Below are 16,998 nucleotides of genomic sequence, written 5' to 3'. Positions count from 1 at the left end.
TAATCAGTCAGGGCCAAAGTTGTATTAGAAAGTCAGCATTGTATCAGTGGTTATTGACACCAGGTAACGTGGAGAGATGCTTCAAAAAGTAGACCAAAGGCAGAACCCAGAGGAATCTCAACTCACCTTCTCTTCCTAAAGAAAAAAGAAAATAGCCTGTTTGAAAATCAACATGTGGTAAAGACCCAAAACTGAAGGGTCTTAGCAGAAGAATCATCTTTGGGACATCTGATATCAGCTACGACTAAAGCAGCAGTTCGTGGTTGTTCTCATTTTGACAATTGAGAAAAAATTCTTCAACCTGAATACAAACTATCAAACAAAAAGAGCTATGGTCAGCTTATAAGAGAGGCAAAGACCTTCTGGATTTATAAGCAAGTTTCTGCAGAAGCAATTTTTGGCTCTTAACTGGCTATTGTTTTAAAAAAAAAAGTCAAAAAAATGTTCTTGTGGGTTTCTGTCATTTCAGATGAGGGTGGAAGAACTCCTTTTCAAAAGATCCAAGTCAGTGTTTTACTAAGTGAAACTTAAGCTATCTCTCTACACACTCAAAAGAGAATAAAGGCAGGAAAAGTTATTCTTGGATTTAGTACCTTTACTTCATAGTGTTACTTTCTCCTTGGGGCTTGTGACCGCACATCTTCCCTGTACCTACTCAGAGCTGACAATGGTGATTGATTTTTTTCCTTTACCCAGATGAAAACAAATTAACTTTTTAAATGTTTTATTTAGTTACCACATTTCTTCCCTCCCTTTCCTCCCTTCAAACCCTCTTATATGCCCCTATCCACCCGACCCATTTACCTTCAAATTCATGAACTCTTTTCTCACTAATTGTTATTGGATCAGTGTGTGTGTGTGTGTGTGTGTGTGTGTGTGTGTATGCTGCTCAAAGCCTGCTACCTATACATATGTTTTCAGGGCTGACTGATTGGTATGCTCTTCCCTGGAGCCATTGCTCCCAATCCAGCTTTTCTCAGTTTCCTGTAGTACTTTCTGCAGGCTTGGGGTCTCAAGGGCTTTTCACCATCCAGTTTGGTATGTTCATTGGTATCATCCTTGTTCAGGTCATGTTTGGGCAATGTTGGTGAGACTTTATGCATGAGCTTCTGATCATACTAAAAGACATGAGACATGATCTCATGACAAACTCCCTGATCCTCTGACTCTTACAATCTTTCTGCTTCCTCTTCTGCAATGTTCCCTGAGCCTTACATGGCAGTGTTTTACAGATGTATCCACTAGGGCTGAACTTCATAACTGTATTTTGATTGGTTGTGATTTTCTGTAATGTGTAGAGAGAATCTCTTTTGCAATGTACGGGAGTATCACCTGTCAATAAAATGCTGCTGGCCTATTAGCTTAGGCAGGAAATAGAGATGTGGAAGTTCTGTTATAGACAAAGGATTCTGAGATAGTCAGGCACGGTGCTTTTGTCCCAGACTCTAAAGAAGACAGTTGAATGAAACTGTAGGAGCAGTAACTAGTCATGTGACATGATTGAGACTAATTTAAATGGGATAACTGAGTTATGAGCTAGTAAAAATGAGCCAAAGTTATTGGTCTAGGCATTTATTCATATATAAGTCTGAGAGTCAATATTTTAGGGAACATAGGTGTTGGTGGAAAATCTTAAGGTTATAGTAGTGGTCTCCATCTGCTTCAAAGAGAAGTTTTCTTGATAAGAGGCAAAGACTACATTTATTTGTTGGTATAAGGACAGATGTTGTAGATTGTTGTTAGGGAATATACTGGTTTAGTAAATCAGTGGTTAAAGATTCTCTTCTAATAGCCATGACTTCACTAGCACTGAGTAGTTAACTAGGTTTCAGTACTAGACACAGTCTCATTCTTGTTGAGCAGGTCAAAGTCCAATTAAAGAACTGTTGTTTACCTCCAAGGTGTGCATGCCCACTACTGCATCCTTGATGTTAATGTGCCATGCTGGTCATTGATGTGGTCCATAGACACGAAAATTGGGTAACACTGTCAGTTTCTTCCCTCCTATGGAAGCTTGGATGGTATCTTCTGATACCATGAATGCTAGTCTTCAGAGAAAGAGCATTCAGTTCAGTTCCAGCTCAGTACTCTCTGGGTCCTGTTTCTAAAGTACATGATGTCTTCAGCAATAGGTACTTACCTTCCACCTTGAGGGGAAAACCAAGAGCCCCAGCAATAAGCTATGTGTTTTGGGAATGTCTTGGACAGCCCTGGATATCAACTTAAGAGAGGAGTTCTCGTGTCTAGTGCTAAGGTTTTTGCTAGGTGATCTTTGTATCTTGGAGGGAACACCATCACCCAAATGAGAAATGTTCATTAAAACTATATGTGTAAAGTTATATATGGAATTATATATAACATAGGAATGTTGGTAAATCATTGATAGTATTTTTAATCCTTCATTTTCTTTTCTTTTCTTTTTTTGTTTTAGTCAGGGTTTCACTGTGTAGTCTATGTTAGCTACCACTCTAGATCCTTCCACATGAATGCTAGACTGCTTGGGGTTACATATATATTCCACAATGCTTAGTTACCCTTCCTCAGTATTGACTCTTTTCTAATATCCCAAGAGTCTCATATGCTCTACTTGGGACTATGCATTTCCCTATAAAAAGTGGGATTTAGCTAGGCCAGGAAGACTGAATATCATAGGATTAAATCCAATAAATGAGGTACTATGCACTAGGCACCTCATAGTACATGTAATATATACACTATATAGAAATGTTGAATCTCATCATTATCATAATCTAGACATAATCCAACAGGTATCCACATTTTCTCTCTGATCTTTTCCCTTTAACATACTGAAGAAAAAACAGTTTGTTTTACCTCTAGTCAATCAGCCTCACACTGAAGATGTTTCTTCTTGCTACTCTAAGCTACCACCTATGACATCTGGCTTATGACTCCACCAAGAACACTTAGGCTGTTCATTATCCTAGTAGAACTGTGTGTGCATCAGCAGAGGGGCAACCGGAAGCCTCACTTCCCTTCACTGCTTTATCTTCTACTCTTTCACACACCAAGCATCTCTCCAGTTTTTTTTTAGAAGAGTGGGAGACATAGAATCCAAGTAAAAGACATCATCTTTCATTTGACTTTCCCATTGTCCAAAGTAAAAGCACCAAGGTTTTCTCAAGAATACCCAATTTTTGCATTCTTCTTAAATAATGCCTGTTCTTCCACAAAAAGGAGTCTGGACTTTCACATTTCTCAATATTGTCCAATATAGCCCTATCTTCATTTTCCTCCATATACCCAGGGTAATATGAGGGCATACTTCTTAAAAGATGAGCTATTCGATATAGAATAGCTAAATATTTAACATAGTGGTAGAGAATGATTTTTGGCACTCAGAATGAATATCCAGTCCAGCCTCCCTGAGAGAAAGAAAAGTATTTTAAGACTTTACCTTCTTCCTGGTTCTATAAAAGATAAAATAAACACAGAGATGGACACATACACAAACTCAAGCACCTACTTGGAGATGGGAAAATCTAAATCTACCTTATAAAATAAAGGAGGGGTAGATATAACATTCACATCACTCCAAGCTGACCTTGAACTTGCTATCATTCTGTTTTAGCAAGAAGGTAGACAGATGAGACAAAAGGTTGGCTGAAGCAGAAAAATGAAGAGTTCAAGGTATTCCTAAACTCTATATCAGGTCCAAGGCCATCCTGGATACAAAGAAAGACATTATCTCAATCAATCAATCAATCAATAAATCAATAAAATATTTTTTCTAAAAGTACCAAAGTTCCATGATGTGCTCAGCATCTCCAGGGAAGGACAGGGCAGCATGTTACATAATCATGCAAAAGCATAGAAGTTCTGTGTTCTTCATCTTACCCTTAGTTATAGAGCATAGGAGACTTACCAATCAGAAAATCACTAGTCCAAGTTACCATCTCAAGGAGCAGGAATTTTGAAATGAAGTATTTGAGATTTCATTCATTCTTACAAATCAGGGCTCATAAGTTTCTTGGATGAGAACTTTTCTTATGTATATACATGTACGTGAAAGGGAAGATTTATAGCCTTCCTGGGCAAGTAATCTCTTCAAGAGTTAGAAGATTATTACCTATGATACCCTAGACTCTACATTTGATATTTGGTAAGACAGGTCATAAAGTTGATAAAATTGTTCCGGGGCCTTGTACCAATCTGTACACATTCTTCCAGCTAGAAATGTTCTTCCTAGACAAATCCAAGAAAGAAAATTGAAAGTACATCAAGGTAATATTCTTCTTGAGTCTAATATTGTATACAATACATAATGGCACTTAGTAGATGCAAAGTTTGGCCAAAGTGATACCAAGTGCTATAATCCTCAAAAAGATCTCCAGTTTTTAACAGTAGAAAGAAAGCCTTGTTTGTGGAAAGTGTATTTGAGTATGTTTACAAGGATTTAATTCCGAATGATAGCACCAGACTCATCAGAAGAGCACTCTCTTCAAGGTTTTATTTAGGGCAAGTTTAACGTCTTTATTCCTCAAACTATAGATCAGTGGGTTAAGCATGGGAACCACATTGGTATAAAATACTGAAGCAAACCTTCCCTCTTCCATTGAACCAGGGAAAGAGGTTGTTAAATAGGTGAATGCCCCTGACCCAAAAAACAGAGCAACAGCAACTACATGGGAACCACATGTGCCAAAGGCTTTGGATCTACCTTCAGCAGAAGGAATCTTAAGAATGTTGGAGAGAATCAATGCATAAGAGATAAAGATGCTGATGCTGGATGCTGTGATGACTACTCCAACAACAATAAAAAACACAAGCTCGTTGGCATAGGTACTGGTGCAGGAGAGCTGTAAAAGGGGAAGAACTTCACAGAGATAATGGTGGATCATATTGGAATCACAGAAAGTAAGTGTCAGCATGCTTCCAGTATGGGCCATGGCTCCAGCAAACCCTATCACATATGAACAAAACATCAGCAGAGTGCAGACCTGAGGAGACATGGTAACTGTGTACAGCAGAGGATTGCAAATGGCCACATAGCGATCATAGGCCATTGACACCAGCACGTAGCATTCAGAATTGACAAAGAAACAGAAGAAAAACAGTTGAGTCATGCATCCCATGTAGGAGATAATGTTTTCTGAGACAAAATCACTCAACATTTTTGGCGTGAACACACAGGAATAACAGAAATCTATAAAGGACAAGTTGAAGAGGAAAAAGTACATTGGAGTATGAAGACTGGAATTCAACCCAATTAAGGTGATCAGTCCCAAATTGCCTATAACAGTCAGCACATAGATACCTAAGAAGACGAAGAAGAGAGGCAGCTGGAGAGCTGGTTGGTTTGAAAATCCCACAAGGATAAATTCAGTCACAGAGGAGCTATTTCTTGGAGCCATTCTCTTCTGAGACATCACCTAGAAAAGTGAAATAAAACACACAATGACAGCTATATACATGCACAATGGAAGAAGGCTCTAGAAGGTAAACCAGTGAGTATGCATGCCTGCTTTTCTTTGGCCTCTCCTCCTTCATCTACAATTCTCTTCATCTTAAGCCACTAATAGTGTGACTGAGCATAGCTCATTTCCCATGGACTGATTAAAGAATCAAGATGTTTATTTACATGGATAACAAGGATTCTGTTCTTGCCTAATAAATGAGGAAGCAGATGACTTCTACTGGCTACTCATGGACTTTCAAAAAAAGTAACTCAAGAACCAAGAGTTATCTCAAAGCCCAGTGCCTTAGGCTTTGTTAAATGTGGATCTGCAGAACTTATTCTATTCATGACTCTTTCTCAACCACACATGAAGTTCCCACCTACAGAGAAAATCAAGCTCAAACTGTTCCCTGCTGGCTCTGTTTATACTGCCTTCCACCTCCAAATCTCGTTACTTACCTTACCTTAGAGTCAATGCTGAAGGCTACAGAGTAATAAATGCTTCCAAGAGCCCTTGTGTATATGTTTAGAAGAAAACCACCAAGAAAGATAGAATTCAGAACTTTCCTTTCCTTCTCCTTGGTTTTTATCAGTGCAGTTTTATGCAATAGCTTTTTCCATTATCTTAGAAGAAGATGGTGTCACTATACCACAAGTCTGACATACTCAGATGTTCACTCTTCTTATTCTCCTGTTACTAAGAATCTGTGCTTTATATGGCCCCAGCTCTCTGGGGTGCTCATGGGAAGGACCTCAGTTAAGGGGCATCGTCCCAGTTGCTCTCTATCAACTTCAAGAAAACAAACAAGGCTTTTGACAAGAAGTAAAAGCTGGCATATTGCAAGAAGTTGCATAGCTTAGTGATCTTGGGGACCTGATTAAGGCAGACTCCCCCTGGGAATTTTTCTAAAATCAGTCTCTTTGGGGATGAACCTACTGTCATTGTTTACAGGCTGTGTTAGATATTTCTGTTCCATCTAGAGGAGCTAAAGTTCTACTTAAACTTCCCCCTAACACGAGGGATGTTATATTATTATTTGCTGAGTCTGGAAGCTCATTTTTCCTCTTCTTCATTCTTGGGGCCTAAAACTGACTTTAAGAAGGAAAGACCCAAAACTTAGTTTCTACCATTTCCTATTTCTCCTGGGGAGCTTTCAGGGGAAGACAAAGTGAACAGTTCACATAAAATCTTCCTAGGTCCATGAGCTTCTTACAATAGTGAGACACTACCACAGATGCCACCTACACTACAGAAAGCCATAAACAAGCTCTGATTAAAATACCACAGCACACATGAGGGAAGCACTCATATCTGTATAGGATGGGAGGTACTTCAGGGTTTGATACCACCCTTATTTAGATGATAAAGCTGCCTTTCATTCTATCAAACATAAACATCTGCAGTTGTAAGTTTCCACTGAAGCTACCTAAAATAATCTGCTTTCCTCAAGTGGCCCTAAAAGACACCACTTATCCTTGTATGAATATTAATAGCATGTGCTTTCACTCTTAAATATACTGCATGGTGGATTGCAGATTTTGTGTTTGTACTACTAAAAAGAACACAAGCAAGTATTCAGACCCTCTGGCCCTGTGGTCTTGCAGATTGACTAATGTCTATCTCCTTTTTGCCACCTCTCTGGCTGCCACCTTTTTTACCCTTCAAAGTCCTCCTTAACTAAACATACCCTTCCTGTACATCTATTATCACTTTGCCTTCCAACATAGAAAGGGCTTAAATTACAAGCTGCTTCTGATTTACTGAAGCCAGGAACTTTAAGCAAAAAAAAAAAAAAAACCTAGAAACTCAAGCTACATACCTAAAATAGATTAGAAAGAAAAACCAAGCACAAGCAAGGATAAAATAATAAATTGATCTGCATTGTTTAACTTTAAAAAAAAAAGAGCACTTTCTACTGCTAGGCACATGCTCAGTAAGTACATAGGTTGACCTCAACATGTGCTAAGTAGTGTTCATAGCACAATTATATGTATGAGCCCAAAACTGAAAGCAACCTACAGGTCAACCAACTGTAGAATGGATAATAAATAGTGGGATTTTCAACAATTCTGGGGTTGTAACAAAATAAGATTTCATTTAGCCATGAAAGTTCATGATATCAAGCTATCATGGAATTAAAGAAAACAAGCACAAAGGGGCACATGTCTGTGGTTCCATGGAATTGTGCTTTAAATATGAAATGAATTCCTGAGCTCAAGCTTTGAATGCTTGGTTCCTTGTTAATTACAGTGTCTGAGGAAGTTATAAAACCTTTAAGATATGGGATGGAGTCAGAGGAAGTAAGTCACTAGGGATATGATTTTGAAATTACACCTAGTCACTAGGTCCTTCCTTGCTCAATGCTTCCTTCTACCATGAGGTAAGTAGCTTCCTCCTTCACACATCCCACCTCCAAGATTTCAGGTCAAGTAATTAGTCCTAAAAAATGCAAGCTAAAATGTCTCTTCTATTAAGTAATGTCAATCAACTATTGAAAATATTTGATCACAACAGAAATAACCCAAACATACATTCATTTAATTATAGTTCATTTTATTTTCATGTACATTTGCTGTTTAACCTATATTTATGTCTGTGTTATTAGCTTCCATGTAGGTGCTAGGAATTGAGCCCAGGTCTTCTGGAAGAGCAGTCAATGTTGGTAACCACTGAGCTGAGCCATATTTCCCCAAGTATCTTTTTGTTTGTTTGTTTGTTTTGAGATAAAGTTTCTCTATGTAGCCTTTGACTGTACTGGAACTCACTCTGTAGACCAGGCTGGCCTCAAATTCACAGAGATCCAACTGCCTCTGTCTTCTGAGTGCTGGGATTAAAGGCATGTGCCACCACTGCCTGGCAAAACAAGCTAGACATGTGTTTGTTTGTTTGTTTGTTTGTTTGTTTGTTTGTTTTGGTTTTTGTTGTTGTTGATGTTTCATTTTATGTTTTTGAGACAGGCATACAATTTTTTAAAACAAACAAACAAAAATAACCTGTCACTTTAGAAGTCAAGCATCAGTTTCACTCACTGGGAAATTGGAGGCTACTAACTGGAAAGAGACACAAAAGACAGGCTGCTGGTGGCATTCTATTTCTGACATGACTACTGCTTAACTGCAGCTAGTTAGCAAAACATTCATCAATTTATAGAACTATATGTTAGACTTAAATTAAATGTTTAAAGAATAAGTGGAGAACCAAAAAAAAAAAAATCATCCTACCGAATTAGTTTAAGCATAAAGTTTCCAAACATCTTGTGCCATAAAGTTCTCATTTGGAAAAATGGGTATTTGCTCTCCTGACAACTTATTATATAGAAGAACATGCAAGAAAAATAGCTCTGTTTTTATTTCTCATCCATTATATGTCTCTCAAAATAAAACTCTGTTTTATTTTTTCTTACATAAAAGAAGGAAAGCTATAGAAAAGATAATTAATGCATTTGGAACAATCACAGCATTATGTTCCAAGCATTATGCTGAATGTTTTCTAATATAATACTGTATGTTTATAACATCTATGGAATGTATATGCATGTGGCAGATTGTATTTTCCAAAGATGACCACACCAACTCTTTCTCTCTCTCTTTCACACACACACACACACACACACACACACACACACACTCACACACACACACACACACACACACACACACACACACACACTCACCTACACATACATATATAGCTTGCATCCCATGTGCTCTTGGAGGAACAGGGCTGATGTTCTTCTAGTAAACTGATAGGATCTTGGCCCTATGAGAGCTCTGGAGCATCTTACACCAATAGAGTATGGTAAAATGGATGCTATATGACATCCAACCAGAGATCATACAAGAATGTTCTTTCTGCATTTCTTTCTCTTTTGTCACCTTCCTGACAGTACAGTATGTTCAGAGCACTCTAACCTTGTTCCAAAATACACAGCAAGGTAAAAATTTATGATTATCTATCCAGTGTTGAAAGAGATCAGACAGTCTTTGGGATACATATGAAAGGAGTAGATATCAGAAAAAAAGAAAAAAAACACTCAGTTGTACTGGCTAGTTTTGTGTCAACTTGACACAACTGGAGTTATCACAGAGAAAGGAGCTTCAGTTGAGGAAATGCCTCCATGAGATCCAACTGTAAGGCATTTTTTCAATTAGTGATCAAGGGGGAAAGGCCCCTTGTGGGTGGTGCCATCTCTGGGCTGGTAGTCTTGGGTTCTATAAGAGAGCAGGCTGAGCAAGCCAGGTGAAGTAAGGTAGTAAGGAACATCTCTCCATGGCCTCTGCATCAGCTCCTGCTTCCTGACCTGCCTGAGTTCCAGTCCTGACTTCCTTCAGTGATGAACAGCAGTATGGAAGTGTAAGCTGAATAAATCCTTTCCTCCCCATCTTGCTTCTTGGTCATGCTGTTTGTGCAGGAATAGAAACCCTGACTAAGACAAATTGGTACCAGCAGAGTGGGGTATTCCTGTGACAACCTGACCATGTTTTGGGGAGGACTGTGGAAGGACTTTGGAACTTTGGGCTAGAAGATCCATTTGGTGTTAAGAACTCTGTCAGATGTTGTGTAGGAGCTTGGAAGACAATGTTGAGAACAGTGCAGAAGATGGAGGCCTGGCTTGTGAAATTTCAGAGGGAAAAATTAAAGACTCTTTTTCAGGGCCATTGTTACTTTGGTTGTGAAGATTCTGTGGTTCTGGTTAGCTGGAGCTGAAGAATCAGCTGTGATTAACAAGATACCAGAACTACTAAAGCAAAAACTTTGCATTACTGGGACTATTGATGCTGGTTAGCTGGAGCTAAGAAATTAGCGGTGATTAAGAAGAGACCAGCATCGTTGAGGTGACATCTTCTGGGAAGTGTTTTCTGAAAGCACAGGGGCTGTGTTCCAGAGATAGCCAAGGTTGTACCTTGTGCTATGGTTGGACTTGGTAATGTGTAAGAGTCACCCAGGTGGTACTGGTTTTGAAGGCATGAAAGTGTCACGCAAAGCAGCTGAGGCTTGGCACTGTAAGAGGCCATGGAAGGCCACTGGTGAAGGTGCAGCCTCAGTTGCAATTGAAGGCCCAGGACTGAAGGGGTCATGCAGTGTTTTGGAGATGCCAGTACCATGAGATGACCACCAAGAGCAGCAGTAGCAGTGGAGTACAGGCATCTGGAGCCTAGAGGATGATGCGTGTGCTACAAAGGGCATGGCTGGAGAAGTGACCCAAGCCCTTGGAGGAGCCCAGAAGATCATGAGTTGGATCCCAGACATTGGACGGTTGGAGATTGATTTTTGCTTTTGATTGTGACTGTACCCTGATATTTTCCCTCTTGAAGGAAGAAACTGTTTTAGTGGAGCCCACGATTAAGAGACTCTTAATTGTAAAAAGACTTTGGATTTTAAAAGAGATGGATATTTTAAAGAGATTGAAATTTTAAGAATATGTAAAGACTGTGGGACTTTTAAAATTATTTAGATCTTGGGGCTGAATAAGATTGCAAGGGTTGAGGCTTACTAGTGATGTTTTTGTGTGTCAAGTTGACAAGGGGTCAATTGTACTGGCTAGTTTTGTGTCAACTTGACACAACTGGAGTTATCACAGAGAAAGGAGCTTCAGTTGAGGAAGTGCCTCCATGAGTTCCAGCTATAAGGCATTTTTTCAATTAGTGATCAAGGGGGAAAGGCCCCTTGTGGGTGGGACCATCTCTGGGCTGGTAGTCTTGGGTTCTATAAGAGAGCAGGCTGAGCAAGCCAGGTGAAGTAAGGTAGTAAGGAACATCTCTCCATGGCCTCTGCATCAGCTCCTGCTTCCTGACCTGCCTGAGTTCCAGTCCTGACTTCCTTCAGTGATGAACAGCAGTATGGAAGTGTAAGCTGAATAAATCCTTTCCTCCCCATCTTGCTTCTTGGTCATGCTGTTTGTGCAGGAATAGAAACCCTGACTAAGACACAGTGAAGTGTCAAAGGGGATGACCAGGACATCTCTAAGTTATATGGTCCAGTCAGTTCTGCCTGCTACACAGAACCTCCCCTTTCAGTAGAATGATGTTTTTGAGGTTTCTTTTTTAAAGAAAATGCGCATTTCTTCTTAGTACATGTACTTTCTTACCCACCAGATTCTTCTACTTTGGGTGGAAGCTTAGCAGCTGTGTGGCAGCAAAGGTGAAAGTGTTCTCTCTATTCATCAGTTTAGATGTCACCTTGTTCATCGCTCAATAAATATTTATCAAGAACAACTATTTTTGCAGTATTAAAGCACTTTATATTTAGAAAGGTTCCTCTTGATTTTCTGGAAAAAAATGTAGGAATTATTGGTGAGACATACAAATTTTATCTGTTTTTTCCATGAAAGATCTTATAGAAACTAAGTAAAAACTTTATGAGTAAAGAGAAAAATTAAGAAAGTACTAACGTAAAGAGACAACCAGTAGATCAGGGAACCTGTGGATTCCTGGTGGCCTGTGACTTTGGGTTTAGTATGTTTCCTATACAGAACACAAAAGATAAAATCTGGCATAATGCTGAACCTCAAAGGAGGCATCTTATGTCTAAATTAAAGGGAAAAGCTCACAAAGGAAAATAACCGAACTTATCTTGGTCTTAAAGAAAGAAAGTTAGACAAACTATTTCTCACAAATCTATAATCACCTCCTTGTGTGAAGTAAAAAAATTTCCATATTGCATGTATAATAAGAAAAAGTCACTATGGAGAAAATAATTTCAATACAAATGCAAAAGAAATTCCCCAGAAAAACATCTGGGAATTGTGAGTTCATCATATGAATCATCATACCAACACAAAATAAGTGGCATAAATAAGAATCACATGAATGAGACACACAAAACATGCCTTATAGTGTTTACTACTTGTCTGTCAGGGCCAGAATTATAAATAAATGCACTGAATATGCTTGAACAAATAAAGACAAATTGAAACTTTTGTTGTTGATTTGGTTTAGTGTTTGTATTACGTTAATTAGGGTCCCAAAATTACATGAGAATCCTAATGTTAGATGCTGAGAGTCCATGCCCCCATTTGGTTTCGATTGGTAAATAGTTTCCTGCAGTCAATGACTGGGCAGGGAGACAGAGGCAGAACTTTATTATTCACAGGCAAGGGGATGGAGAGAGAAGTTAGAATTGCCATGCCTGGAAAGGAATAAAATTTCAGGCTTAAAAGTTACTGTTCCAGAGACAGCCCCATCTTCTCGTGCAGTGTCAGTCTCACCATGTAGACAAGATGGTGAAGGTCGGTGTGAACAGATTTGGCTGTACCGGGCACCTGGTTACCAGGGCTGCTTTTTGCTCTGCACTTGACAAAGTGGAGATTGTTACCATCAACGACCCCTTCATTGACCTCAACTACATGGTCTACTTCTTCCAGAATGACTCTACCCATGGCAAATTTAATGGCACAGTCAAGGCTGAGAATGGAAAGCTTGTCATCAACAGAAAGCCCATCACCATCTTCCAGGAGCAAGAGGTAGAATATGAATTTTAGTAAGTAATAACTCAAGAGTATCGGAGGGGAGGCACTAGCAACATGGAAGTTTGGGAGTGCCCCAACCATTGAGCTATTTAAGGTATATTAAAATAGAAGGCTGAACGTAATTATGTGTGTGCGTACATGCATCTGTGTGTGTGTGTGTGTGTGTGTGTGTGTGTGTGTGTGTGTGTGTGTGTATGTTTCATTCAGGAATCCAGAACATCAGGGATTTTAGACACTAAAATAGCATCACTGAAATTGGGACCTGATTTATATGGTAAAATAGAATAATTGACATTGGGACCACTATCAATATGTTAAACATAATAGACAAAATGAATAGAAAATAAAATTAATTAACTGGAAAGTAGATACAAGGACAGTACCTGGAAGTCGCCATCAGTTGAGAGTAGGAAAGACTATGAATCAAAAATATAATGTGACAAATCTAGAAATAAGAAGGTTTAACAATCAGCTGAGCTAGTCTTCTGCTTTCATTGTCTCCATGTCAGAAGACAAACAATAGTGGCTCAAAAAACATTCAGGGAAAAAAAAAATCCCATCTATACTGAACTTACACAAACTTGTGTCCTTTCTATTGTTCCCTAAATAACCATTAAACAATTTGCATTGCATTGATATTGTATTAGGTATTATAAATAATGTACTGATGATATAAATATATGTAAATTGTATTCAAATACTGTGTCACTTTATATAAGAAATTTTAAATTGACTGATCTGTAAATCTATTCTGGTCCTAGCCCACCAAGTATACAGAGAAACAATTGCATATATAGAGCACTGAACTCAACTTAGACACAATTCTCTGCTCTAAAAATGAAGCAGTGATCAAAATAGACACAGTTCCTGTGGTTTGGACATATAATCCAGATGGAAAACCTACACATAACTGATTAGAAAACAATTAGTGCACAGGGAAGGTATATGAATTTCTGTATAAAACTGTATAAGTGAAACACTAGTAAGCCTTGAAAGTCTGAAAAGACCTCTCTAAGAAACTGAAATTGAGTTGCAAAACTGAAAATTAAGTGGAAATGAAATTGTTTTTTGTGATTACCCAACCTCAGAATTTCTTCCATGTGTGCCTTCGTTGGATCCAGACTCCAAATCCATCTTACAACTCTTAGAAACTACAAGTAGGAACTGTTTACACTATATTTTGGCAAAAATGAAAAAACAAATGTCTCCATTAATAACATAGTCAGGATGCTGGCTGTGCCAGCATGAACAACCAGTGCAGCCTAACCAGACAAGTCTGTGTGACATGCCTTCATTTCCACCACCTGGCTTTCTTGTCATCCCTGATGCCAACAGCTGGTTCACTACCCAGTTCTAAGAATCTGTAACCTACCCCATTTCTTGGCAATGAGCATATATATATATGCTAGTCGTAATCAAATTCTGATGTTGAAAGCTAAATACTTAGCTTGCACTAAAAACAAACCTCAAAAACATCATTCAAATGCAGAATAAGTAAAGACTTTCTGGATATGAGCAAAATATGGGTGAGCCAAATAATTCAGACCCATACTGTTTACTCCTTGAGTCACTTCCTTGAGGGTATTTTTCCTGATATCTATTGCTTTTCACACACATCCCAAAGGGTATTCTCTCTCTCTCTCTCTCTCTCTCTCTCTCTCTCTCTCTCTCTCTCCCTCCCTCTCAGCACTGGGAAAATAACCATGAAGACTTTACATTCTAGTATAGTTTGACTAAGAGCTAGAGGTAATGGTTGATACCTGAACTCAGAAGGGCAGTTATACATATGAATTCACAGGACTTTTGACAATAAGCATGAGGTCTGTGCAAGATCAAACCACACAAAATGCCAGCATAGAAAGGGGAGGTAGCGATGAATCCCCACCCCTAGCCAAGGAACTATTTGCAATTGATAGCTACTTTGAGAAGGAGGTGTAGCTTACCATAAGTGTATAGCTTTCCATGTCCTAATGGAAGAGCACAGACTCAAGAGTCCATGAGCATTTTGGGGAGGAGTGAGTAGGAAAGCAGGTAGAATTAGGAGAAGTTTGAAGAGAGGACAAAAATTATCAAAATATATTATATGAAACTTTCAAAGAATAAAAAATAAAGTGAAAATTATACTACCAATTGTAATGATCAAAAGTTGCTTTGTTGGCTACAGACATATGCATTCAACTAAATATCTGTCCAGGTTTTAAAATGAAATGTCAGCTACAATAAAACAAAATGAAATTTAAAAGACAGCTGTTTAATGTCTAAGGAAAACAATGGCTCAACAATTAATGTTACTAATAATTAAATGATTAGTGTGTACAAATTATTCGGGGTTGTTGCATTATCCAGTTTTGTGTGTATTATTGGTCAGGTTTTAGGCCTTGAGTGCAATAACTATTATAATTTTGCATATCTTTTTTTAAAAAATCAATATATAAAATGTTTAAAATCAGTATCAAGAATGGATTTTCACACACATTTTCAATAAATTTTTCTTCTTAAATTTGGGAAATCTGACCAAGAACCCACCACTGGAGAGTTTATCAGCCTTAGGCAATCACTACTATGATTTTGCTAAACAGACATAGCATCAAACTGCCCTCTAAATGTATATCTCTGCCAATAGATTATTAGTGCTGCATTCCAATCTCATGAGAGGAGTTTCTTTGTGCAGTGGACAGTGGTTATAGTAAAAGCTAACAACTGATCAATATACAGACTAAATATGGAGTGATCAACCACAAATCTACAAAAAAAAAAAAAATCCCTCCCCAAAAAGCTCAGAGGCCATCTTTGAAGAGGAGCAGAAAGACTTATAGAGCCATAGATCTGGGAGGAACAGTGTCTTCTGAACATGACAGGGCTATGGTCATGAAATCACACCCCTTATAACTGCCTGTATAAGACCTGTATAATAACATCAAACAAGCCAGTCAACATTCTAGAATGGATGGTTGTGGGTTCATCAGCCTCCACCCCTAACTGTTGATAGCGTTTAGTGGTTGATGGTTTCTAAAGGAGGGAGAAAGAGTTACTCTAAGGATATGGCCCTTGGTAGGTTGAACAGGCTGAAGTTGATGGCCTTACACTCACATGTATATGGGTGGCACAAGTGGGTTTGTGTTTTAAGAACAGGAAAACACAAAGTTGGGAGGAGGTAGAAAAGTAAGGGATGAATCTTAGGAGAGTTAGAAAGAGAAATGAGAGTGATTGTGACCAAAATATACTATATGAATACATGAGATTCTCAAGTAATTAAAGTATCACATTTTTAAAATATGGAGAATAGTTTTATTCAAAAAAAACCCACTGCAGACTTTTATAGAAAATGTATCTCTGAGTTAATAGCATGCTGTTTGTGCTAATTCTGTTCAGAAACAGTCTCTAATTATTATGTCGTTACTATGGAAATGCACACTCTGCTTTACCATATAGTTTGAAAAATCTATTCCTATTAGTTTTGAATAACAAATAGATTTCCAGCTCAGAAATCAGTACAGAAAAAAAAAAAAAAAGAAATCAGTACAGTATTTTGAGCACAGAAAAACCACAAAGGGATGTGAAGAGGGTTATAAAGTGGAAGAGCCCAATGCTTCAAATTTAGAAAACAACAATGATATTGACAAGACATGTTATACATGGCAAGGAGAGTTTGGTGTTGTTAGAGTGTGTTGATGCTGTAAATTCACTGTTCTCCCTCTCTAAATCCGTAAACAATTAAGAAATTATCTATAGGAGTCAAGCAAAAAACAAAAGCTTTGTGAAAGATAAGGTCAACTAGAAGTCTTGGCTTGAATATGCACCTACTAAATGACGTTGCAATGTCCTCCTTTTACATCACAAAATGGCTGAATTTTTTTTTTTTCTAATCTGAGTCCAAGTCCAAACCGATCTGGATGGAGAACAGTTTATCTCCTTTCCAAAGAGCACATGATTACAAGTAGGAAGCCAAGGTTCTCAGAACCTGACTATCCTAAGTAGAAAGCAAGGAACTGTGATCAGAGGAAGGGGTAGACCACACTGAGCCACAAATTCATTCTCCCTGATTCTTATCAGCCCTATTGACCTGTCTTCTCTATTGGAATGGGAAGAAGACAAAGTAGGCATCAAGGGAAT

The 16,998-nt window shown here is 38.4% G+C and overlaps 1 protein-coding gene and 1 pseudogene across 1 annotated transcript; one reads left to right on the top strand and one right to left on the bottom strand.

The window, feature by feature from the left end:
- Positions 1-4,418: 4,418 nt before the first annotated feature.
- On the bottom strand, positions 4,419-5,483 carry Olfr878 (olfactory receptor 878). The gene has a single exon (NM_146798.2). The coding sequence runs from the start codon at positions 5,385-5,387 to the stop codon at positions 4,443-4,445; it is 945 nt and encodes a 314-aa protein (NP_667009.1). The 5' UTR covers positions 5,388-5,483; the 3' UTR covers positions 4,419-4,442.
- Gm6796 (predicted pseudogene 6796) lies at positions 12,587-12,878 on the top strand (annotated as a pseudogene).

Source organism: Mus musculus, chromosome 9 (genome assembly GCF_000001635.26).
Source record: "Mus musculus strain C57BL/6J chromosome 9, GRCm38.p6 C57BL/6J".
NCBI lineage: Eukaryota > Metazoa > Chordata > Mammalia > Rodentia > Muridae > Mus > Mus musculus.
Note: the sequence above shows the minus strand (reverse complement) of the source record. Positions and strands in the feature narration are given on the sequence as shown.